The 24,048-nt window shown below is 42.6% G+C and overlaps 1 protein-coding gene across 1 annotated transcript; it reads left to right on the forward strand.

Moving 5' to 3' along the window:
- Positions 1–1,330: 1,330 nt before the first annotated feature.
- On the forward strand, positions 1,331–23,992 carry LOC102400503 (serine protease 46). Its single transcript, XM_025272509.2, has 5 exons — positions 1,331–1,459; positions 4,378–4,555; positions 4,736–4,992; positions 5,752–5,915; positions 22,650–23,992. Exons 1-5 carry the CDS (start codon positions 1,378–1,380, stop codon positions 22,902–22,904), a joined length of 936 nt encoding a protein of 311 aa, XP_025128294.1. The 5' UTR covers positions 1,331–1,377; the 3' UTR covers positions 22,905–23,992.
- The last annotated feature ends 56 nt before the right edge of the window (positions 23,993–24,048 follow it).

Raw genomic sequence — 24,048 nt, forward strand, 5'->3', positions numbered from 1 at the left:
GTGACTTTCACTTCACTAATCATTCTTTTGATTTTTGTACGATGTATTCCCTGATGGCTCCATGGTAAAGAACCTGCCTGCCAATACAGGAAACATATGTGGGTTCGATCCCTGGGTCGGGAAGATCCCCTGGAGGAGGGCATGGCAACCCAGTCTAGTGTTTTTGCCCGGAGAATCCCATGGACAGAGGAGCCTGGTGGCTCCCAAAGAGTCGGACACAATTGAAGTGACTTAGCAGTCCCTAAAAATAGTTTGTGCTGCCTGTTTTTGAACTTCATGTGATATGTGTTTGACTTCTTTCAACAATATGTTTTTATGAGATTTACCATGTTGCTGTGTTCTCATTGCTCCTGAGTATCCTGTGCATTCATCCTGCCTTTGATGACAGCTGGTGGGTTTCTAGTTGGGACTGTACTCAACAGTGCCACTGCCAACAGTCTCACGTGGCTTTCCTGCTGCTTACATGCATGATATTTCCAGGGCACACTGTAAGTAACGGACCAGCAGGTTGTGAGTTAGGCACATTTTCTGCTTTACTAAATGATCCCAAAGTTTTTCACAGTGCTGGTCCCAGTCCATCTCCTGTAGCAGTGTAATGATAGCGATCTCATTACTCCATGTTCTTGACAACACTTAACAGCAGGGTGGAGCAGGAGTGAGTCATCCTCCTGTATAGTATGAGGAGATGGGATTCTTGGGGTGGGACTTCAATGGAGTGATGAGGAGGGCAAGATGTCACTCTGCTGATTCATGAAGACCCAGGCTTGCAAACTGCTTCCTCTCAGGATTTCACCTTCCAGGCCCCAGACAGCTCACCTCCCTCCGCCCATGAGCTGTTCTCTTAAAAGTGAAGAGAAAAAGTGTGGGGAAAAAGGAAAACTCAAGTTCCAGCTCAATGAGTCTCAGCAGGAACTAGCCATCCCCTTGTTAGAGCCTCAGTTTCCATACCTCCAGAGAAGCCATGAGAAGGGCTTTGAGGCTCTTGAACTGGGTACTGGGGATGCCTCAAAGGCCAGGGAGTAGGCGCTGTCACAAGCCAGATACCTTGCACTACCACAGACTGAGTGTTAGGCATACAGGGGCACTGTCAAGGCCAAGGCCAAGCCCAGGAGGTACTGTCATGGGCCAGACACCAGGTGCTGTCGCAGGCCTTGGGCTTGGCAACAGGTGCACCATACCAGAGGGGTGTCTGGCAACAACATCACCTCACAACCCTGGCAGGTCATGACCCAGACCACACTGTCTCCTTAGCTTCCTGATTCTGCCACACTTCCTGCTATATAAACAAACCATGAGTTCTAGAATTCTCACACAGTGGAGATGCCCTGCCCCCAAGTCCCATTATGAGAACCAGTGAGAGCTGTTCACTTGCTTGCTATGGCCTGTGGGCAGGGAGCTCTTCAGGGCCTCGCACCTCCATTTCCTTCTGCCAGGGCTGACAGTCACCTCTATGCTGAAGGTAGGGCTTTGGGAACATGAGAGAGAGGCAGGAGGACTCTGCCTGGGTTCCCATGTCAGCCGTCCTCATGCCTGAAGGGCCTCCATTTGTTCTTGATGGGTACCTCCTCACCAGACTGCATGGTGTGCCAAGCGTGGGGACCCAGACAGTGGCAAGGCAGTTCGTGTGTGCGGGTGACTATGGACATGAGGAAAGAGCCTTATTAAAAGTGGAAGAAAACGAATAATCTATGGAATGGGTGAGCTCATTAGGGAGGCACAGTCTCAGAGCAGCGGGACTTGTGCCGAGGACAGTGTGGTGTGTAGGTGGCTGCTCAGCCACAGAAGGTATCATTCACATGGCATCATTCTCAGCAGTGTGGTATGTAGGTGGCTGCTCAGCCATGGAAGGCGTCATTCACATGCTTACGTCTCAGCACCCCATGAGGTGGGCCATTTCACCATGGGAACCTGCGGCCCAGAGAACTAAATGCTTATGGAGCCAGGATTCAACACCAATTTTCAATAGACTCTTTGGGGGTAAAAAGTTTGGACCCCATGTGACAAAGTCTGGGATCCCATCCTAACTGACCACATGTAATATTGTGGTGGCAGCCCTGGTTCAGATTACCTGCCCATTCTGCCCCTTGGCAGAAAATATGCTGGCATGGCATCTGGTGGTCGGGATGTGTCCCCCAACTTAGGGACTTTGTCCTTTTCCCTTAGTGTGACTTGCCTTCCCGGACCAGTTCCTTAAGTGAGGGACTGAATGAATGAGTGCCGTCCTGCTCTCTGCTGTCCTCAGGCGTCTGTGGCGTTTGGGGCTGGTGAGGATAGGCACTGCTCCTCGTTGCTGATGGCTGTGCCTGTGATGATGTGCGGGTGAGGACCTGCGACCTTGTAGGGATGGAGGTCATGAGCCAAGACAGGTGTCTCCATCACCACGTGTGAGGGCAGGTGGTGACATCAGAATACAGCTTGTGAGTGGAGTGCTTGGACTCTGGAACTCCAAGAAGGGGTGGAGGTGATCTGCAGTGGTCTCTTGGAGCCACTAAGTGTCCCCTGTGTGTGGAATAGTATCACTGTGCCTATGAGAAGATTGATCTGCAACATCTCATGCCCCCAAGTTAATCCATCCTGGTTCCCTAAAGATTCAGCTGCTGTACTTGGTGCTGGCATCTGGTGCTGGCATCTCCAAGCTGAATCCTGCAAATCTTTCATAAGCTTTTGGGGGAAGAGATCAGAGTCAGTGTTGTCCTGGACATGAGTTCTAGGAGTACTATTCTCTGAAACTGAAGAACCCACTACACTTGTGGAGCACAGAAGCAAAGCCCAACCCTTCCTCCTAGCTGTCAGTTCCTTGCCACTCACTGGCCCCAACAGCGGGAATGGGAGGAGAACGGGCTGCATTGAACTAGATATGAGATTTAGATTTTCAAGTGGTGAAGTTCATTCTGTGGGACCCTGGCTCTCCAGGGCCTTAGCCTTGTGAGAAAGGAAAGGGCAAGACGTTGGAAGCCATCTCTTTCCTCCCAAAGTCTCCATTGGGGTAGGCTGTAATCTGAAACAAGGTAGCCATAAACCAACCACAGTATATGAGAAAGGCTGGAAAATATAGCCACCCCACCTGGGGCAGACAGAAAATAGGACAGCAAGCCACTGGCCAGAGACATGGGCAAGAATGGAGCAATGAGAGGGCAAGGTAGACAAAACTCCGTGGAGATGCTGGGGCCTGTGTGGGTGCCTGTGGATCCCTGTAGGGAGCCACTGGTTGAGGGTAAAGGTGACCAGCCTCAGGTGTGGCAAAGAAACCAGCCACCCAGATCTGATAGCAGTACCAAGAGCCCTTGGACATGGTGGAACAAGACCAAACATCAGTGGTTGGGGACTCTGAGGGATTGCTATGAAGCATGGCCCAGCAGATGCTTCTGCTAGTGATGGGTCGCAAGAGATGATTAGCCTGGTCTGTCTGTTGCTGTACCCTCTCCACCGCCACCGTAATTCCCCTCCTGCCCCTTCCCCCCATTCGCAGGCAAGGACAAGCTTTGCTTGCTGCTGCTGAGTCCCTGAAGCTCTGGGTGGCACTGCACGCTGAACTACTTAAGGAAACACTTGCTGGAACCACGTCTGCTTGAGACAGTGTAAACACATGTCCAAGTTTGCATGTAATGAGGAGGTCTCTGGCTTCCCTGTGACGGCTTCTAGACCAGTCCAAACTTGACAGCAGGTTATACGTAGATAAAACATCTTTTTGTCTTTAATCTCAGTCTCCAACCTTTGCTGTAGAATTTCTCCTTTTCCTGTCCTCAATGATGCTGTTATTAAATACTAGTCCAGGAAGGTCCAGTTCAAAATCTCAGTCTCATAGCCAGTTCAATGCAGCCCTGTCTCCTCCCACTCATGCTGTTGGGGCCAGTGAGAGGCAAGGAGGGAACTGACAGCATCTTTACTCATTTCCTGTTATAGTCACAGAGAGCACACCTCCAGGGCTGGTGGTCCATGGAGCAGGTCCTGGAGTTGTACAATGCGACATGACTGTCTGTTGCTTTCTGGCTACAACTGACTAGCAGCCCTGCTCATTGTGCCCCATCACTTAGTGCTTGACTGACTCTCATCCCTCTGATGATTCTCTTTTCCCCTTCACTCCCCTAACCTTTTGCTTGTGCTAACAAGGGAGAAGGGATGACTCCTGGGCTGTTGGATCCAAACAAGCCCTGGAGAGGTTGTCTGGTCCCCGTTGTTTGGAGGCTCTCTTTTTAGCATGGGGCTCTTGCTGCCTCTGGACCTTTGGTTGCTACTTTGGGGGTGGTGAGAAAAGTCCCCCCCCACATGTGCATGTGGCAGTGGCTGCTTGTGACGGCCAGAAGCCTGAGGGCTGCCCCTTGCTGCCTGAGAGTCTGCATGAGGTTGGCATGGCCCCCTCTCTACCTTTTTCCTAAGGGTCCTGGTCCCGGGCTTGTGGTCAGACTAACATCTCCTGCAAGAATGTGAACGGAAAGCTAGTGGAGGTAGGCAAGTGGCCATGGCAGGTGAGCATCCTATTCCTGGGCATGAGCATCTGCAGTGGCTCCCTCATCCACCGCCAGTGGGTCCTTACAGCTGCACACTGCTTACAGAGGTCAGTCAGGGTGGCCAGCGGTCCCCAGGGCTCTGCTTTTTGGCCTGGGAGCCCCCACTGAATCTGGTGATCTGGGAGTAGGGGCCTGGCTGGGTAGCCCTGTGCTCAGCTTGTGTCTCTCTACCTGTTCCATGTTTGACCTCACTGCTGGTGATCTGCCTCCTACCCGTGACCCTGCAGATCCAAGGACCCCTTGTCATACTCCGTGAAGATGGGAGTTCAGAGCCTCTCGGAAAATGGTACCGAACGTCAAGTCGCTCGCATCATGATTCATGAGGATTTCACTAACCTATCCCAGGATCTTGCCCTCCTGAAGCTCAGGGACTCTGTCTTCTGGTCCCCACTCATCCAGCCTGTCTGTCTACCTAACCCCAAACTCAAGCCATCTTTTGGATCCCTGTGCTGGATGATCGGGTGGGGAAAAGTGAATATTCACGGTAAGTGAAAGCAGGCTGAGGTTCCAAGACACCTGCCTCTTCAGAACATAGCTCCACCAAGGGCTCCTCCATCCCATTCCTTTATTCACTCCATCAGCAAACATTTCCTGAGCACCTAAGTGTGCTGCACATTGTCCTGAACTCTGTTGATGGGAGAATATATGCAGCACCCTGGTGTAAAAGACACCCATGATGTCCATGGATCTCAGTTCCCAAAGTTAAGTTAAATCCAATGTCAAACTCTCACCTTGCAGCCTGGAAAGAATTAACTTTGTTACTGGGATTCCCTGTCTGCAGGTGGCACAGGGGCCATGGTCACAGGGGCTACCTAGACATTGGGTAGCCATTTACACACTTGTTGCCTTGAGCACCAAGACTTCCTGTCCCCTGTTGGTGTCACTCTGAGGTCCTAGAGTTGAGGAGCCTTTGTGGGGTCCTGCCTTCCAGGGGGTGGCTCCGTCTAGGCTTTAGGATCTTGCCATCTTGGCAGGTAGCAATGGAGCAGTGCTTAGCCATTCATGTTCATGAAACCTGAATCCTTGGCTTCATTCTGTGCCTGGATGTTGTTCTGAGCCCCTCAGGAGACTTTTGCTTGGACTTTTTAATGCGCTTGGGCATTTTCAAAAGTCAGACTGCAGAGTGGGGCCTTTGTGAATCACTATCCTAGGAAATGGCCCTGCCTCCCACATTATGAATCTGGATAGCTCCAAGATGGAGATGAGCTGAAGAGATAGTGAGGCAGGATCTCTCTCTCTCCAGCGAACCCACAGTCCCCCTACAGCCTTCAGGAGGTGGCTGTCAAGATCATAAATAATGATATCTGCAATCAACAGTACAAGTTCCTCTTCTTGACAAACCAGAAGAAGTTACTTGGGAATGACATGATTTGTGCCACCTCACATTTGGGCATGGACACCTGTCAGGTGAGCAGTGTCTAGACCTGGGCAAGAAGGTGACTGTTAGGGGTCATGCATTCTTTCCCACATGGCACTGGGGGATTAAAAATCGCCTTTCCCTGGGCTTCAGTTTTCCCACTCTGTAAAAACAGGGATGAAAATACTTTTTGCTCCTCTTACCAATTATAGTTAATCATGGCAGTACTTGCAGGGAGCTGATGGGTGATAGGCCGTGCGTACTTTCATCTTTAATAGTCATTGCCAAATTGTTTTCCAAAGTGATTGTATTAATCTATATTCTTACAGCAGTGTTTGAAAATTTCATTGCTCTATATCCTTGCCAACTTTTGGTTTTGGTCAGACTAACATGTTTTCCATTCTGAGAATGAGAACTAGAGAAATAGTATCCTATGTGGTTGCATGTACATGTTCTGGTTACTAGTGTACTTGTGCATCCTTTCCTATGTTTATTCACCATTCATGATTCTTTTTCTGTGAGTCACTTGTTCAGATATTTTATACATTTTCTATTGTTTGCTGTTTTATTTTTATTATATTTTGGATACTGATTTTATGTTCATTATATATATTGCAAATGTTTTCTTTTTGAAATCGTTTTATATATCATTTTATATATACTGTCTTTGCTGAACAGCAATTTGGATTTTTTTAAAATGTTTTTTTGAAATATAGTTGATTTACAGTGTTGTGTTAGCAATTTAGTTTTTATTTCAGTAAAACATATATCCATTTCTTCCCCTTTTGGCCTATGCTTATTTAAGAAATCCTTCATTTTCCTGAGGTTATAAAGACATTTTCCTATGTTTTCTTTTTTCTAAAAGTTTGGAAATTTTGGTTTCTACATTTAGGTCTTGAATCATGTGCATTCATTTCGTGAATAGTGAAAGTTAGAGGTCTATTTTTATTTATTTCTGTGTATGGACTACCAGTTTTCCCAGTGTCATTCAGTGAAAAAACCATTTCCTCTACTGGCTGTCACCAATAATCTCATAAGTCAAATTTCTGTATACACAGAGGATAATTTCTTGAGTTGGACATCTTAACTTTTTTTCATCTTTAATACAAGTGTTTCTTTTGGTTTTTTAAAATTGAAGTATAGTTGATTTATTGTGTTAGTTTAAGGTATATAGCATAGCGATTCAGTGTTTTTGCAGATTATATTCCATTATAGGTTATTACATGATAATGAGTATAATTTCTGTCCTGTACAGTATATGCTTATTTCTTATCTATTTTATATATATTGAATAGTAGTTTGTATCTGTTAATCCCATACCCCTAATTTGTTCCTCCCTGCGTCCCTTGTCCCTTTGGTAATCCCAAGACTGTTTTCTGTATCCGTGACTGTGTTTCTGTTTTGTGTATACATTCATTTGTATTCCTTTTTAGATTCCACATGTAAGTGATATCATGTAGTATTTGTCTTTATCTGACTTATTTCACTAAGTGTATTGTTCTCTGGGTTCATCCACATTGCAAGTGGCATTATTTCATTCTTTTTTTATTGACTGAGTTATATTCCATTGTGTGTGTGGGGATATCATATCTCCTTAAGCCAGTTGTCTGTTGATGGGCACTTGGGTTGCTTCCATGCTGTTAAAGTGCTGCACTCAATATGCCAGCAAATTTGGAAGACTGAGCAGTGCCCACAGGACTGGAAAAGGTCAGTTTTCATTCCAATGCCAAAGAATGTTCAAACTACCACACAACTGCACTCAATTCACATGCTAACAAGGTCATGCTCAAAATCCTCCAAGTTAGGCTTTAACAGTATGTGAACTGAGAACTTCCAGATGTACAAGCTGGATTTAGAAAAAGTAGAGGAACCAGAGATCAAATTATCAACATCTGTTGGATCATGGAAAAAGCAAGAGAATTCCAGAAAAACATCTACTTCTGCTTCATTGACTACACTAAAGCCTTTGTGTGGATCACAACAAATTAGGGAATTCTTAAAGAGATAGGAATACCAGACAAACTTACCTGCTTCCTGAGAAACCTGTAGGCAGGTCAAGAAGCAGTAGTTAGAACTGAACATGGAACAATAGACTGGTTCAAAATTGGGAAAGGAGTGTGTCAAAGCTGTATATTGTCACCCTGTTTATTTAACTTATATGCAGAGTACATCACGTGAAATGCCGGGCTGGATGAAGCATAAGCTGGAATCAACATTGCCAGGAGAAATATCAATAACCTCAGGTATGCAGATGACATCACCCTTATGGCAGAAAGCAGAAGAGGAACTAAAGAGCCTTTTGATGAAGGTGAAGGAGGAGAGTGAAAGTGAAAGTCGCTCACTTAAGTCTGACTCTTTGCGACTCTGTGAACTATACAGTCCATGGAATTTTCTAGGCCAGAATACTGGAGTAGGTAGCCTTTCCTTTCTCCAGGGGATCTTCCCAACCCAGTGACAGAACCCAGGTCTCCTGCCTTGCAGTCAGATTCTTTACCAGCTGAGCCACAAGGGATGCCTAAGAATACTGTAGTGGGTGGCCTATCCCTTCTCTAGTGGATCTTCCTGACCCAGGAATCCAACCAGGGTCTCCTGCATTGAGGTTGGATTCTTTTTTTTTTTTTTAATATAAATTTATCCAACTGAGTTATCAGGGAAGCCTGGAGAGTGAAAAAGCTGGCTTAAAACTCAACATTCAAAAAACTAAGATCATGGCATCTGGTCACATCACTTCATGGCTAATAGACGGGGAAACAGTGGAAACAGTGTCAGACTTTATTTTCTTGGGCTCCAAAATCACTGCAGATGGTGATTGCAGCCGTGAAATTAAAAGAGTCTTGCTCCTTGGAAGAGATGCTATGAGAAACCTAGACAGCATATTAAAAATCAGAGACATTACTTTGCTGACAAAGGTCCCCCTAGTCAAAGCTATGGTTTTTCCAGTAGTTATGTAAGGATGTGAAAGTTGGATCATAAAGAAGGCTGAGCACCAAGGAATTGATGCTTTCAAACTGTGGTGTTGGATAAGACTCTTGAGAGTCCCGTGGACTGCAAGGAGATCAAACCAGTCAATCCTAAAAAATATCAACCCTGAATATTCATTGGAAGCACTGATGCTGAAACTGAAATTCCAATACTTGGGCCACCTGATGTAAAGAGTCAATTCATTGGAAAAGACCCTGATGCTGGGAAAGATAGAAGGCAGGAAAAGGGGATGACAGAGGATGAGATGATTGGATGGCATCACCAACTCAATGGACATGAGTTTGAGTAAACTCTGGGAGATAGTGAAGGACAGGCAAGCCTGGCATGCTGCAGTCCATGGGATCTCAAAGAATCAGATACAACTGAGCAACTGAACAACAACAAATTAAATCTGTAGATTGAGTAGTATGGCCATTTTAATAATATTAATTTTGAAATCCAAGAGCACAGATTATCTTTGCATTTCTTTCAGTCATCTTCAGCTTACTTCATCAGTGTTTTATGGTCCTCAGTGTATAGGTCTTTCACCTCCTTGGTTAAGATTATTCCTAGGGTTTTTGTTTTTTTTTGACAAGATTTTGAACAGGATGTTTTTTTTACTTTCTCTTTCAGATATTTCACTAGGGTACAAAAATACAATAACTTTCTGTATATTAATCTTGAATCCTGAAAACTTACTGAATTCATTTATTCTAATAGTTTTGGATGGAAACTTTAGGGTTCTCAATATAGAGTATCATGTCATCTGCAAATGTGACAATTTTATCTCTCCCCTTTCAATTTGTGTATATTTTATTTCTTTTTCTTGTCTGATTTCTATGGATAGGGCTTCCAGTACTATATTAAATAACAGTGACCAAAAAAAAAACAAAAAAAAACCAAAAAAACAGTGACAAGAATGGCCATCCTTGTCTTCTTCCTGAATTCAGGAGGAAGGCTTTCAGCTTTTCACCATTGAATATTATGTTGGCCCTGATTTTGTCATAAATGACCTTTATCATGTTGAGATATGTTTCTTCTATACCCACTTTGATGAGAGTTTTTATTATGAATGGATATTGAATTTTATCAATGTATTTCTTGGCATCTACTGAGATGATCATGTGGGTTTTCTTTCATTTTGTTAGTGTGGTGTATCACATTGATTTGTGTATGTTAAACCATCCTTATGACCCTGGAGTAAACCCAATTTGATCATGGTGTATGATCTTTTTAATGTATTGTTGTATTCAGTTTGCTAATATTTTTTGAGGATTTGTGCATCTATATTCATAAAAGATGTTGGCCTGTAATTTTCTTTTCTGATCTTTGTCTAGTTTTGATATTAGGGTAATGGTGGCCTCATAGAATGAATTTGGGAGTATCCCCTCCTCTTTAGTTTTTTGGAATAGTTGGAGAAGGATAGGGATAACTTTTTTTTTTTTTCCTGTGTTTGATAGAATTCCTCAGTGAAGCTGTTCAGACCTGAACCTCCAGGGAAGTCTCTAAAAATAAACTGATTCTTTTTTTTTGCCTCATGTGGGATCTTAGTTCCAGGACCAGGGATTGAACCCATGCCCCCTCAGTGGAAGCACAGAGTCTTAACCACAACAGATCTGAACTTTTGTTTGCAGGCTATGTTTTTGTTTGTTTGTTTTACAGAATCTGTTTCACTTATAATGATTATGATTAGTCTATTCAAATTGTCTGTTTCTTTTTGACTCAGTCTTGGCAAGCTATAGGTTTCTAGAAATTTGTCCAATTTTGTCCATTTCTTCTGTATTGTCCAATTTGTTGACATTTAAGTGTTTATAGTATTTTATTATGATTTTTGTACATCTATGATATTTATTGTTATTTCTTTTCTTTCTTTCTTATTTTGTTTATTTGGGTCCTCTTTTCTTTTTGACGAGACTGGCTAAAGGTTTATCAATTTTGTTAATCTTTTCAAAAGAATCAGCCCTTGGTTTCATCCTTCTTTTCTATTTTTTTAAATCTCTGTTTTAATTATTTCATCTCTGGTCTTTATGATTTCCTTCCTTCTGCCAACTTTGGACTTTCTTTGTTCTTCTTTTTCTAATTCTTTTAGGTGGTAGGTTAGGTTGTTTATTTGAAATTTTTCTCTTTTTCCCTTGAGGAAGGCCTGTATCACTATAAACTTCTCTCAGAATGTTTTTGTCTTTGATATCATCATTGACTCATTGATTTTTAGTAGCATGTTGTTTAGTCTCCATATATTTGTTTTCCAGTTTTTCTGTAGTTGATTTCTAGTTTTATATTGTTGTGGTCGGAAAAATGCTTGATATAATTTCTATCCTATTAAATTTGTTGAGGCTGGTTTTGTGACCTAGTGAGTGAGATAACTGGAGAACAGTCCATGCTCACTTGAAAAGAGTGTGTATTCTATTTTTTTTTTTAATGTGGTGTCCTGTAGATATCAAGTACAACTGACCTTTGGTGTCACTTAGGAACTCTGTTGCCTTACTGATTTTCTTTCTGAATGATCTGTCCATTGAGATCAGTAGGGTATTAAAGTCTCCTATTGTTACTGCATTATTGTCAGTTTCTCCCTTTATGTCTGTTAGTATTTGCTTTGTATTTAATTGCTCCTGTATTAAGTGTGTGTGTTAACAAGTGTAATATCCTCTTCTTGTATTGACCCCTTTATCATTATATAATGTGCTTCTTTGTCTTTTATTATAGCCTTTGTTTTAGAGTCTGTTTTGTCTCATTTGAGTATTGCTACCCCCACCTTCGGAGAAGGCAATGGCACCCCACTCCAGTACTCTTGCCTGGAAAATCCCATGGATGGAGGAGCCTGGTAGGCTGTAGTCCATGCGGTCGCTAAGAGTCAGACACGACTGAGTGACTTCACTTTCACTTTTCACTTTTCACTTTCCTGCATTGGAGAAGGAAATGGCCACGCACTCCAGTGTTCTTGCCTGGAGAATCCCAGGGACGGGGGAGCCTGGTGGGCTGCCGTCTATGGGATCGCACAGAGTCGGACACGACTGAAGTGACTTAGCAGTAGCAGTACCCCCACCTTCCTGTCATTTCCATTTGCATGAATTCCATTTTCTGTCCCCTTGCTTTCAGTCTGCATATGTCTTTTGCCCTGAACTGAGTCTCTTGTAAGCAGCATAATGAAGGGTCTCATTTGTTTTTTTGGTATCCAGTAAGTCACTCTATGTCTTTTGATCAGAGGATTTAGTCCATTGACATTTAAGTTTTTATTGGCAGATATGTACTTATTGCTATTTTATTCCTTGATTTCCAGTGTGTTTGTAGTTCTTACTTGTTCCTTTCTTCTTCCTTTTGTGTTTCCAATGTGGCTTGATAATTTTCTTTAATAGTATGCTTGAGGTCTTTTCTATTTGGTTTTTGTGTATACACAACCTACAATAAGTATGCTTTTGATTTGTGGTTACCATGGAATTTATATATGTTGATCCATAATTATATCTAGTTGCTTTAAAAAGAAGTCATTCAAGTTCAAATACATTCTAAAAGATCTACTTATTTACTCCCCTTCTCCGGATTTTGTGTTTTTGATGTCATATTTTACATCTTCATGCTTGCCCCTTTACTGTTTATTGTAGTGACAGCTTACAGTGAACGGTGCCAGATTCATGATCTCCGAAGAAGATTTACCTTCAGGACCAGGGACCAGCCATGATCACTCAAGAGCTTTTGCATAGCAGAGTATTATTAAAGTGAAAAAGGGACAGAGAAATCTTCTGACATAGACATCAGAAGGGGAATAGAAAGTGCCCCCATTCCTATTCTTAGCAAGGGAATTATATATATTTTTAATTGGTTATTGCAATAAATTAAATAATGTCCCAAGGTTGTAAAGATCTTACTAGACCCACTCCCATAATATACATTTTAAGATAACAGGATTAGTCAGAAGATTTTCAGGAAGGAGAAACATGTCCTCAAGCAGGATACATTATTGTTATATAATCCTTACTAAGGAATGTAGAAAAAAAATTTGTCCTTTCCTTCTCCTTGAGAGCCCCAGACCCCTTTCTCCTCCTTGGGGACCCTGGACTTTTTAATCAACCTGCCTAGGAATTGACTGTCTCAGCAGTTATAGTTGCTTTTACAGTTTTTGTTTGTTTTTTATTCTATGTTTTGAATTATTTAAGTGATCATCAATGCTTACTATATAGTTTGCCTTTCCTATTGGGATTTTCCTTTCCCTATAGATTGTTTCTTTTTCATTTAGAGAAGATGCTCAACATTTCTTTCAGAATGGTTTAGTGTAACTGAATTCTTTTAGTGTTGCTTGTCTGAGAAATTTTTTCTCTCTACTTCTGTTCTAAATTATAATATTGTTGGGTAGAGTATCCTAGGTTTCAGGTCTTCCCCTTTTCATGAATTTGAGTATATTATGCCACTTCCTTCTGGTCTGCAAAGCTTTTGCAGAGAAATCAGCTGATAGCCTTAAGGGGGTTCCCTTGTACATGACTCTGTTTTTCTCTTGCTGCCTTTAGGATTCTCTCTTTAACTTTTGCCATTAAAAATATTTATTTATTTATGGCTGTGTTGGTTATTTGTTGCTGCAAGGACTTTCTCTAGTTGCAGCAAGTGGGGGCTAGTAGTTGTGATGCAAAGGCTTCTCATTGTGATGACTTCTCTTCTTGCAGAGCACGGGCTCTAGGGTGGGTAGGCTTCAGTAGTTGTGGTGGACAGGCTTAGTTGCTCCACTACATGTGGAACCTTCCCAGACTAGGGATCCAACCCATGTCCCCTGTGTTGCAAGGTGGATTTTTAACCACTGGACCACCAGGGAAGCCCTGATTTTTGCCATTTTAGCTATAATATGTATTGGTGTGGGAATGTTTTGATTCATTTTGTTTGGGACCCTCTGTGCTTTCTGTACCTGGATATGTTTCCTCCGTTAGGCTTAGGAAGTTTTTAGCCATAATTTCTTCAAATACATTTTCTTTTTGTAAAAATTATTTATTTGACTGTGCTGGATCTTTGTTAATGCATGGGCTTTCACTAGTTGCGGCGAGTGGGGGCCATTCTTCATTGTGGTATTCGGGCTTCTTATTGTGGTGGCTTCTCTTTTTGCAGAGCAGGGGCTGTAGGCACACAGGCTTTAGTGGTTGTGGGGCATGGGTTCAGTAGTTATGGCTCATGGGCTCAGGTGTTCCATGCATGTGGGATCTTCCTGGACCAGGGATTGAACTCATGTCCTCTGCATTGGCAGGCGGAATCCCAATCACTGGACCACCAGGGAAGTTCCTTCAAATACATTTTGAATCCCCTTCTCTCTCTTCTCCTTCTGGAATCCCTATTATGCATACATTTGCACCTTTATATTATACCCACAGATCTCATATTATGCTTTATTTATTTATTTTTTTGTTTTTCATTTGTCTCTCTGCTGTTCAGATTTGGTGATTTCCATTATTCTATCTTCCAGATCTCTTATGTATTCTTCTTTTTTATTTTGTTGGCTATTCATTGCCTCTAGAGTGCCTTTTATCTCAGAAATTGATTTATCTATTTTTGATTGGGCCTTCTTTGTAGTTCTGCTTTCTTGTTAAAATCATCTATGTTTATACTAATAATTCTTTCTTAATTCACTTAGCATTTTTATTACCAACTTAAAAAACATTTATTTATTTGGCTGCACCAGGTCTTAGTCGTGGCACAGGGAATTGTCAATCTTCATCTCAACATGTGGTATCTTTAGTTGGGGCATGAGAACTCTTACTTGCAGCACGTGGGGTCTAGTTCCTTGATCAGGAATTGAACCCAGGCCCCCTGTATTGGCCACGCAGAGTCTTAGCCACTGGGCCACCAAGGAAGTCCCTATTACCAACTTTTTGAACTCAGTGTCTGGTAGACTGATTATCTGTTTCATTATTTGTTCAGGGGTTTTCTTTTGTTCTTTCAGCTGGGAGTAAGTTTCTTTCAATTTTACTTAACTTTGTCTATGAATTTAGGTGAAACACAGGTGTCTGCTGTTGTCCTGAAGGGGTGATGTTTTTATGTGGAAGTGTCCCTTCGTAGACTGTGTGTGCTCAGTGTCTTTGGTGTGAGGGCTGGATTTGATGTAGATGCCAGCCAAGCCTTTCCTCATGGTGTGCTGGCCACTATCACCTTGATGGAAGGTGTGGCTGCTGTTAGAGGAGCTAGAGACTGTGCAGGGTATGAGCTGGGACTTCCTCTCTGCTCCCTCTGTGTGGCCACCCCCTCAAGAGTGGAGTTTGCTCCCACGTTGCTAGGAAACCCTGAGGTCAAGTTCAAGCTAATTCTGTTCCTTTTAAGTATGTGTTTTTCTTCTCCCTACAGTGGGGCTTTTGCCCCAGAGGAGGGGAGCGCAGGAGTAAATGGGGCTTGTGTGCTCACACAGGGCTGTTGGCTGCCAGTGTAGGCTTCTGGGGCTCTGCTCACACATAGCCCAAGACTGAGTCTTTTCCCCGGCTTGGTTGTCCCACTTCTGGTGCTGTGTCGTGGTGTGGAATGGGAGTGGGGATGGTGGTGTTGGTTGCCAGGGTTCAAGTGGCTGTACTGCCACCAGAGGCCCAGGCTGTCTCTGTGGTGCTGTTTGAGTAAGTGCCAACCATGGCCACTGTCCCCACATTTGGACCCCACCCCACACCCCTGTGCTGCCTCTGCCTTGCTAGACTGAGTCTTTTCTCAGGACCCGGCTGCCCTCCATTCTGTGCTAAGCTGAGGCATCACGTGAGTGGGGTTTAAGTTTAAGGCAGTAAGGCAGCAGTCATTAGGCAGACGTCTCTCTGCCTTGCCATTAAGCTAGCACTGGCACGTCCCTCGTGTGTGGCATCTAGGTTTCTCCTGCCTATCTGTCCCAGTGGTTCTCCCAGCAGCCAAGGGGGCTTGTCTCCTCCATGCAGGACCCCAGAACTGGGATGGCCAGTCTATGGCTCACTCCTCAAGGTGAGGTTTTACTGTGCAGTCTTTCTTCTCCTCTTAGACCCCTTCCAGGGGCACGGGTCCTGACCTGATGCTTTTTTTCCTGTCAGACTTGGTTACATGGGGATCCTTCTTGCAGCCTTGGTTGTCCAGGAGTTCTGTCAGTTCCAGATTTACCTTTTTTAGATTCTTTTCCCATATGGACCATTACAGAGTCTTGAGTAGAGTTCTCTGTGCTATACAGTGGGTCCTCATTAGTTATCTACTGAGAAGTTTGACTGTAAATCAAGTCTAGCTTTGTGCTTATTGTATGGATGTGTATATTCTGATTTCTAAACTGAGACATTTATATGACAGTGTAATCACAGTGATTATGATTACAATAATCACAGTGAGCAAAACATTCTGATTCTGCCCAGTTTTTACCCAGGATCAAGGAAATACATTTTAAAGGGACAAAAGAGGTTCAAATGAAGATGCTTATTGTGTTCAGTGTACCATTGACACTTTTCCCTGTCCTTTGCCCATGTTTTTCTATTAAACTACTTTTCTTTTTATTGATTTGTAAGAACTATAGCTATTATATGCTGTGGTAATTACTGGTAAGGAACATCATGTCTTTTTCAACTTAATTTTAGTGGCTTATAAAATATGTGTATATATACACACATACTAATGGATAGAGAAAATAAAACAAATATGGTTAAACATTAAATCAGTGGGTCTGAGTAAAAATATTATACTCATAACTTTTTGGTAAGTCTTTTTTTATTAATTCCTTTTATTGCTGGTTCCCCTGGGTCTTAGTTGCTGTGCTCGGGCCTGCTCTGGTTGCAGCGAGCAGGAGCTGCTCTTTGTCGCATTGGTGCGCCTGTTTCTTGCTGCGGTGGCTCCTCTTCTGCAGCACAGGCTCTAGGCTCGGGCTTTAGTGGTTGTGGTGCCCGGGCTTAGTTGCCCTGGGCATGTGGAATCTTCCTAGACCAGGGATCAAACTCATGTCCCCGGCACTGGCAGGTGGATTCCTATCTACTGCACCACCAGGGAAGTCCTGTAAGTCTTGAATTACTTCAAAATCAAAAGTTTGGCACTGGGACGACCCAGAGGGATGGAATGGGGAGGGAGGAGGGAGGAGGGTTCAGGATGGGGAACACATGTATACCTGTGGCGGATTCATTTTGATATTTGGCAAAACTAATACAGTTATGTAAAGTTTAAAAAAAAAAAAAAAGTTTGGGTTTTTTTTTAAACTTTGGAAACAGGAAGTTTTAACCCTTTGTGAAATGCTTTACAATTTCACCCTACTTGTTTACGATTTATCTTCTTTGGGTATGGATTTGTTCTCATAGAGTTAATTAAAATTTCCTTATGTTCACATTTATCATTATTTCCCTTAGTGATTGTAGTTTTCGTGCTGTGCTTAGAAATCTTTCCCACCCTAAGATTTTTAAACTTCTTTACTCATATATGTGCTTAATTATTTTCTTTAAATATTTTAATTTTGATTCATCTGGAAGGGTGAGAGAAGAAACCAGTTAGGTCAACAATTTTTATTGAATACTTTTTTGGGGCAATGAATTAGAAATGCCCTCTTTATTGTGTTATACATTTCCATCTTATTTTGTGTATTTCTGCCCTTTGCAGTCTCATTCCTATGCCACCACCACTGTTTTAAAATTATTATAGCTCTACAATTCCTTTTTGTGTGTGGTAAGGCAAGTCCTCCTTTATTACTTTTATTTTAAAGAATTTACCTGGCTGTCCTCCCATGTTCATTCAAATTGAACAATCTTTATCTCAAGGTATTTTCTAATTTCTTCTTTGATTTAATTAGTGACTCACTGGTGTTTTAGTAGCATATTGTATAGTCTCCATATGTTCTTTTTTCCCCATTTTCTCTTGAACAGTCTTAGTACAATAGAAAAGGAAAATCATGGTGATTTTGGTGGAAATTAATAGATTGATTTAGGGAAAAATAGACCCTATTTTGGTTTATTTCTTTGTGTCCCTAGAGCAACAGTTTATATAGCTTTGTCTATACAGTTATTGCATGCCCCCCTTCTTAAGTTTATTCCTAGGTGTTTTATATCACATCTCTATTGTGAGCAGTATTTTTTTTCAGTGTATTTTCTGTTTGTATTATATCAATATATTGATTTTTGTGTATTTACTTTGTAATAAGCAAGCTTCCTAGGTATAGTGGATTCTCTTTAATTTTGTAGGCCCAGAGACATATGATCTGCAAACAGTGATAAATTTGTCTCCTACTTTTCAATATTATGCCTATTTCTTTTTCTATTTTTTTGCAATGTCAAAAATCATATCCCAGAACAATCCCTCTGTCTTCCATGAGACACTGTGCTATCTTGTTTTAGTTATATGTCTTATAAACAATATAAGGCTCAGTGCCTTATACTTTCCAACACATTTGGGAGGCTTTCCTTTAACCCATTTACCAAGAAGAATGTTTCTTTTTATGCCCCTCACTTTATATACTGGTTTGATTTTTTTTCCACTCCACTTTTTCCCTGTAGTGGTTTAGAAGTTGTTGTATCTCAGGGTCATTCTCCTGTTGGTCACCTGATAGTTTCCACACATGTATTTAAATTTAACACCCAGGGTTAATCAGTGTCTACAGCTTCCTCAGAAGAACAAGAACCTTCCTTCCTTTTGACTTGCCCTACTTCCATCCACCAGACTCATTTTGTTGAAAACATCTAGGAGTTCAGCTCACTGAACCCTTTTATTATATTCCAAGAGTTTTTGTTGACTCTCTTGGGCTTTCCAGGTCTATGCCCATATGAGCTATGATTAGTGATGATTTTGCCTCTTTTGTTTTCATGATTTTTACTTTTTCCATTATTCTGGGTACTGTCCCTGAAAGCAGCCTGGAATTGTGGCTCTGCTTTTTCTTGTTGCTGACCTTCTTGGACGTGCTCCCCACACTTCATGATGAAGCATCTTGCTAACATGGCATATCATCTGTGGAGGAGAGAGTGACTGCTTTCTGTTTCACTGTGGCATTTTATTTCAGGAACGAACGCTAAACTTCATAAAACGTGTTTTCTGCAGCTATCAAGATGACTGTATACTCTTCAGCATGCTAAGTTGGTTCTGTGAACAGATTCCTCATGTCCATTTACCCTGCCTGCTAGGATCAGCTCTCCCTGGTCATAGTTGCCTTGGTTTCATTCATCTGCTGTATTCAGATTTATAATGTCCCTTTTTAGGATATGTTTAATTTCTTTCTTCATCCAACAGGCCACCCTGTACTGGGCCTTGGACCAGACACAGGATGGTGGCGGTGCGCAGCCCAGGAAAGGTGCGGCCAGGGAGCAGCAGTCCCGAGAGACGCCACACACGCAGTCTTTGCGTTGTGTTGGGTTTTCCTCCAGTGAGACTGGGCTGCATTTAAGGTGTGTTGAGAAAGGCACTCTCCTTGTCAAATTATAGAGTCACAACTATGGTTCACTTGAAAGTACAATCTATGTTCTAGAACATTTGAAATGACATAAATTATCTGCTCCTTGAACGCTAGAAAGAAGTTGCCTGTAAAACGACATAGACCTGTTCTCATTTGAAGGGGTAGTTCTTGAGCAGTATTTTATGTTATTTTGTCCATGGTTATTGGCTTATGATTTGTATTTTCTTAGGAATTATTCATTTCATCTAGAATTTAAATCCATAAAGAGAAAGGTATAAACAGTCTTCAGATCCTAGAAAGCGTATTTTCCCTGGATCTGACTTTAATCTCTTCTACTTACACCACAAAATATTTGCATTTTCCTCCTCTTTCAGTTTTCCTTGGTAGACCTTAAAAGGTATTTATCTATTTTGTTGTTTTTTAAGAAAAAGTGATTGATTTTATTTCTCAAGTCTATGATTTTTTTGCTTTCTAATGCATGACATCTCCTTTTTGCCTTTATTAATTCCATTTTAAGTGTCTTCAGCTGAATGTGCAGTGATAAATAATTGATAATAATTTATTTTCATTCCCTCTTGTTTGATGTTAAAAGTATTTAGACTAAGACTATTCTGTGTGCAATTTTGGCCCACATCCCGTGGGCTTTGCAATATATGGTATTCGTATTTTTTTGCATTCCAATTGTAGATTTTAATTCTGTTTTTATTTTAGCATTTTTGAAAGTTAATTTTTTTTCCTCTGATGGGGGTGTTTCACATTTTTTTTTATTGGGTTCTGGCTTTATTTCACTGTGGTAAGAGAATGTCCGCATAGGATCTTTCTTTTGCCCTCCAATTTTCTCTCTCTTTTTCTCTGACTTTTCTTTAACTCTGGATTCCCAGAGTCCAGTCAACCATCTCTCTCAGGTAAGGGTCCTCACACTATCATTACTAGCTTAATTATCACTGGCTTGATTTTCCCCTTCATCTTCCATTTTCTCTCCCCACATAAAGCCCCTACTGAAATGTGTTTAGTAATGTCTTTAAAGATGTTTGTATCTTTGAAAAATGTGTAGCATGATATATGGGTATTTTAATTTACATAACTGATGTTGTTCTACATTCCCCTCCTGTATTTGTTTGTTGAGGAATCTCAGTTTGTTAGAGAATCCACATTAGTTTTATGCTTTTGAGTCATTTCCCCCATTGCCCTATGTCAAATCTTTCTGTCTTCTCCATTTTGGGAGGAGCCCATAATTTTCAGTTACTTTCAGTTAGTAAATGCTTTGTCCTATTATAAGCCTCAATTTAAAAATCAGTTTGATTTAAACTTCACCAAGCCCGCTCTACCTCCCTGGAATTTTGTTATGGTAGGGTCCAAATTAATTTTTCTCTGTCAGTTTCCCTACCACCTACAACAGAGACCTCCTTTTCCACAGTCATGAGACTTTCTGGAGCATGTGCCAAGTTTCCTCACTTGCAGGCATCTGGCGGGCTCTCCATTGCCCCAGTGGTCTATTTTTCTATTTCTATGCTAGTGCCATAGTTTGTATAATTATAGCTTTGAAATATATCTAACTCTGGTTAGATATATCTCCAGTCCCCAGCCTCTCCAGTTTGCTCTTGTTTTCTCAAACTTGTCATAGAATTCATGGCCTTTATCCTTTAATATTAGTTCTAGAATCAGATTGTCAAGGTCCTGAAAAAATCCTGGTAGCATTTTACTTGGAATTGCTTGAATGTTAGAGATCAGTGCCAGAACTGACATTGTCACAATATTTTGACTGTTTTACTCTCTAATGAACAGAGATAAAAGATATTTATAAAATGTGTTTGGAGAACAAAGAATAACACAGTCAATACCCATACCTTCACCACCAAGCCTACAAAATAAATAGTGCATCACCAGAAACTTTAAGGCTCTCATGTGATGATTTCTGAACATCAAACTGTGAAGGCTTTGATGCTGCTTTTGGTTTTTTCTGCTGGCTGGCATTTGCTCTTGGTGCCTCAACTTCCCTGTGTGCACAGTGATGTTTTAAGAGTGATGACATGCTCTTTAGAGTGTTCTTCGTGGGAGTTCGCTGAAGCATGGCTTGAAAAGTGAGGTCCTTCAGACAGAATCTATATTGCTTCTGCCAGGTACCAGGGCATAAAACCAACCAAGAACCGCTTTAAACGATGTTCTTGGCTCAATTTTTTTTAATCACCCAGACAGTGTGAATTTGAATTACAAGTTCACATGAGGGCAGGTGTTCCCAGTTTATCCTCACGCAGAAAGTGTGGTCCTTTTTGGCAGGAATAACTTTTTGCAGGAGGTTTCCTCTTGAGCTCCCCATCTTGAGCAGGCTCTGGGTTTTGCATTTTGTCTTTTGCACCCATGAATAAGGCTGTGAAAACCAAAGCTCAGTTTCACTGGGTTTGGCCCATGGCCTTGGGGCAAAAAGTCATCTTCTGGGCTTTGCTGTCAGCTCTCTGGGTTTCAGCCCTCCCTTGGGTTTTGCAATCTGAGGAGTCTATTTTCTTGCCAGCTCACCCATGCATTTAAAATGATAATTAAAAAAAACTCACATGTTTTCTTCATTAAGGTGGGATAGGGGATCTAGCCTTCCATGCTGCAGGAAGCCAGATGCTGAGAACTGACAGTTTTACATTGTTTTAAATTGCCTCACCTAAGAACAATAGTATATCTGTACATTAGTGTAGGTCTTCCTTTATCTTATTAAGTATGATTTTGTTATTTGTCCTTACATATCTTATGCACTCTTCATTAGATTATATCTTATAAATCTTGGTTTGCTGCTGCTGCTGCTAAGTCGCTTCAGTTGTGTCCGACTCTGTGCGACCCCATAGATGGTAGCCCACCAGGCTCTCCCGTCCCTGGGATTCTCCAGGCAAGAATTCTGGAGTGGGTTGCCGTTTCCTTCTCACAATCTTGGTTTACATTACATTAAAATATATATGTATACATATAGGGAGGGAGGGAGATCATGGGCTATTTTTCTGATTTATAAAACTTTTCAACAATATTAAAAAGTATAGGATAGTTTAAAAAATCATAAACCCATCAGCAGCAGAAATAAAAGCTGTTACCTTTTGATGTTTGCTGTTGTAAACATGATTCTTACATTTGCCTCTGCTTTGCATGAAAAGAGGGAACAGATTTATTTGCATTTCAAATAGTTCATTATGCCAGCCAGATGGTAGGAAAGGAGAAAGTCAAGGGTAACACCTTGGAGGCCCACCACAATTTAGAGAGAGGGCAGAGGAGGGGACCAGGGAGTTATGGTCAGAGGGTTAGCAGGGGAGTGAAGAAAGAGGCCAGTGTGATCCTGAGCTCAGGCCCCAGAACAGCGCTTCCATGTCACAGGGCAGGCTCCTAGCTATGCCTCACTGTCAGGGACAGCACGGGCCTAATACAGCTCATGTTAAGGACATGGCCTGGGAAGTTGCAACTTTATTTGTCCAGGACCTGCAAGGAGGCCCTCCTGCTGCCTCTCTTATGCCACCCTTGCTCCCCTCCACAGAGTAACTCTGGCAATTCCCTGGTCTGCCAAATGGACAACACTTGGATTCAGATGGGGGTGGTGACCTGGAGCTTTAGCTGCAACCGGCGCCACTTCCCGGGTGTCTACACCAGCACCTCCTACTTCACTGACTGGATGAGGAAGCAGATTGGTGATGTGAAGTTCGTCAGCAGGGCCGGGCCTGCCTGCCTTAGCCCAGTCCTCCTCACTAGCTCCATTCTGCTGATCTCCTTGGGCTGCCAGTGGCTCCTGTGAATGATGTTTCCTGGGCATCCCTCCCCGATGCAGCTGCTTCCTCTCCTCTGTCTGTCCTGAGGAGAAGCGGAGACTGGAGGAACACAGGACATCAGGGCAAGTCCATGGGGGAGGGTTTCAGAGCCACTGTTTTTTCAATTGTTCAATGAAGATGCTCTTGAACTTTGTGTCACCGAAGTCATCATCTTTTTTCTAGACTCTGGCCAGAGCCTCCCCACCCACAAGAGGCCTGGCTGTCTTCTCAAGGGGAGCCTCCCTGATAGCCTTCCTTGTACTTGTACTCATCCTGTTCCCCTCTCTGGGCTGCAGTTGCCTCTTCTACCAATATGAAGCTGGGCTCTGTGTTCCCCACTCCCTGCTTAGTAATCCCAGCACTCCAGCAGTCCCCAGGTCCCCATGGCCATGCCCCGGGTCTCTGACCACAGTTTCCCCTCATTTCCTTACCATGAGGGTTGTCTTCTTCCCAGGAAACTCAAAATGACCAGACCTGCACTTGTGGGTTCAGCTCCAGAACTTGTGGGCCTCTCTCAAGCCCTCATATCACCCTAAGAGTCTACAGAGCTTGACCATTTCCTCCTCCCTCCCCGGCAGGAATGAGTGATGATGGGGGGCAGGGAGGGGCAAGGCAGAGTGCTGGCTTAGGTGACTGTGGGGGGTGACTGCACCCTAAACTCGCAGCTGCCTTAGTGACATCTGTCATACTCTGAAGAGAAAGAACAGGCCCCAGCTAGCCAGACTGAGAGGGCAGAGCCCTACTACCTCTGTGGGAGGTAGCATGGGAGCCCATCAGGCCTGGTGGGCCTCAGGTTCACAGTGGCCCCTATCTTTGCCCTCGGGCTCCACAGCATAGTAGGTGTGGTTTGCTGGAGACTGAAGTACTGAATGGCCAGCCGTACTGTTTGTCCCAAGAGAGCAGGCCTTGGCAAAAGTTAAATTGTTCTAGTCTGATTTAACTTCTACCTTTTATTGAGCTAGAATTTCCCAACAGCTTTGAATCAAAATTCATAGGATTTCCCCAGACTACCTTTTAACTGTATTATCCATCTGTGTCACTGAGCCGTCAAAATGTTCCCCGACTTCCAGTGTACCAAGAAGAGCCCCTTGGTTACCATCACTCTTTTACTGTGCTCTCTTTCTAAGAGGA

Source organism: Bubalus bubalis, chromosome 21 (genome assembly GCF_019923935.1).
Source record: "Bubalus bubalis isolate 160015118507 breed Murrah chromosome 21, NDDB_SH_1, whole genome shotgun sequence".
Classification (NCBI taxonomy): Eukaryota; Metazoa; Chordata; class Mammalia; order Artiodactyla; family Bovidae; genus Bubalus; species Bubalus bubalis.

What these genes read in the sequence shown, in the direction of transcription:
- LOC102400503 (XM_025272509.2), top strand. Translation starts at nt 1,378, where the DNA reads ATGGCCTGTGGGCAGGGAGCTCTTCAGGGCCTCGCACCTCCATTTCCT. An exon ending in CAGTCACCTCTATGCTGAAG is followed by an intron (nt 1,460 to 4,377) that starts GTAGGGCTTTGG and finishes CTTTTTCCTAAG; the next exon opens with GGTCCTGGTCCCGGGCTTGT. An exon ending in TGGGCATGGACACCTGTCAG is followed by an intron (nt 5,916 to 22,649) that starts GTGAGCAGTGTC and finishes TCCCCTCCACAG; the next exon opens with AGTAACTCTGGCAATTCCCT.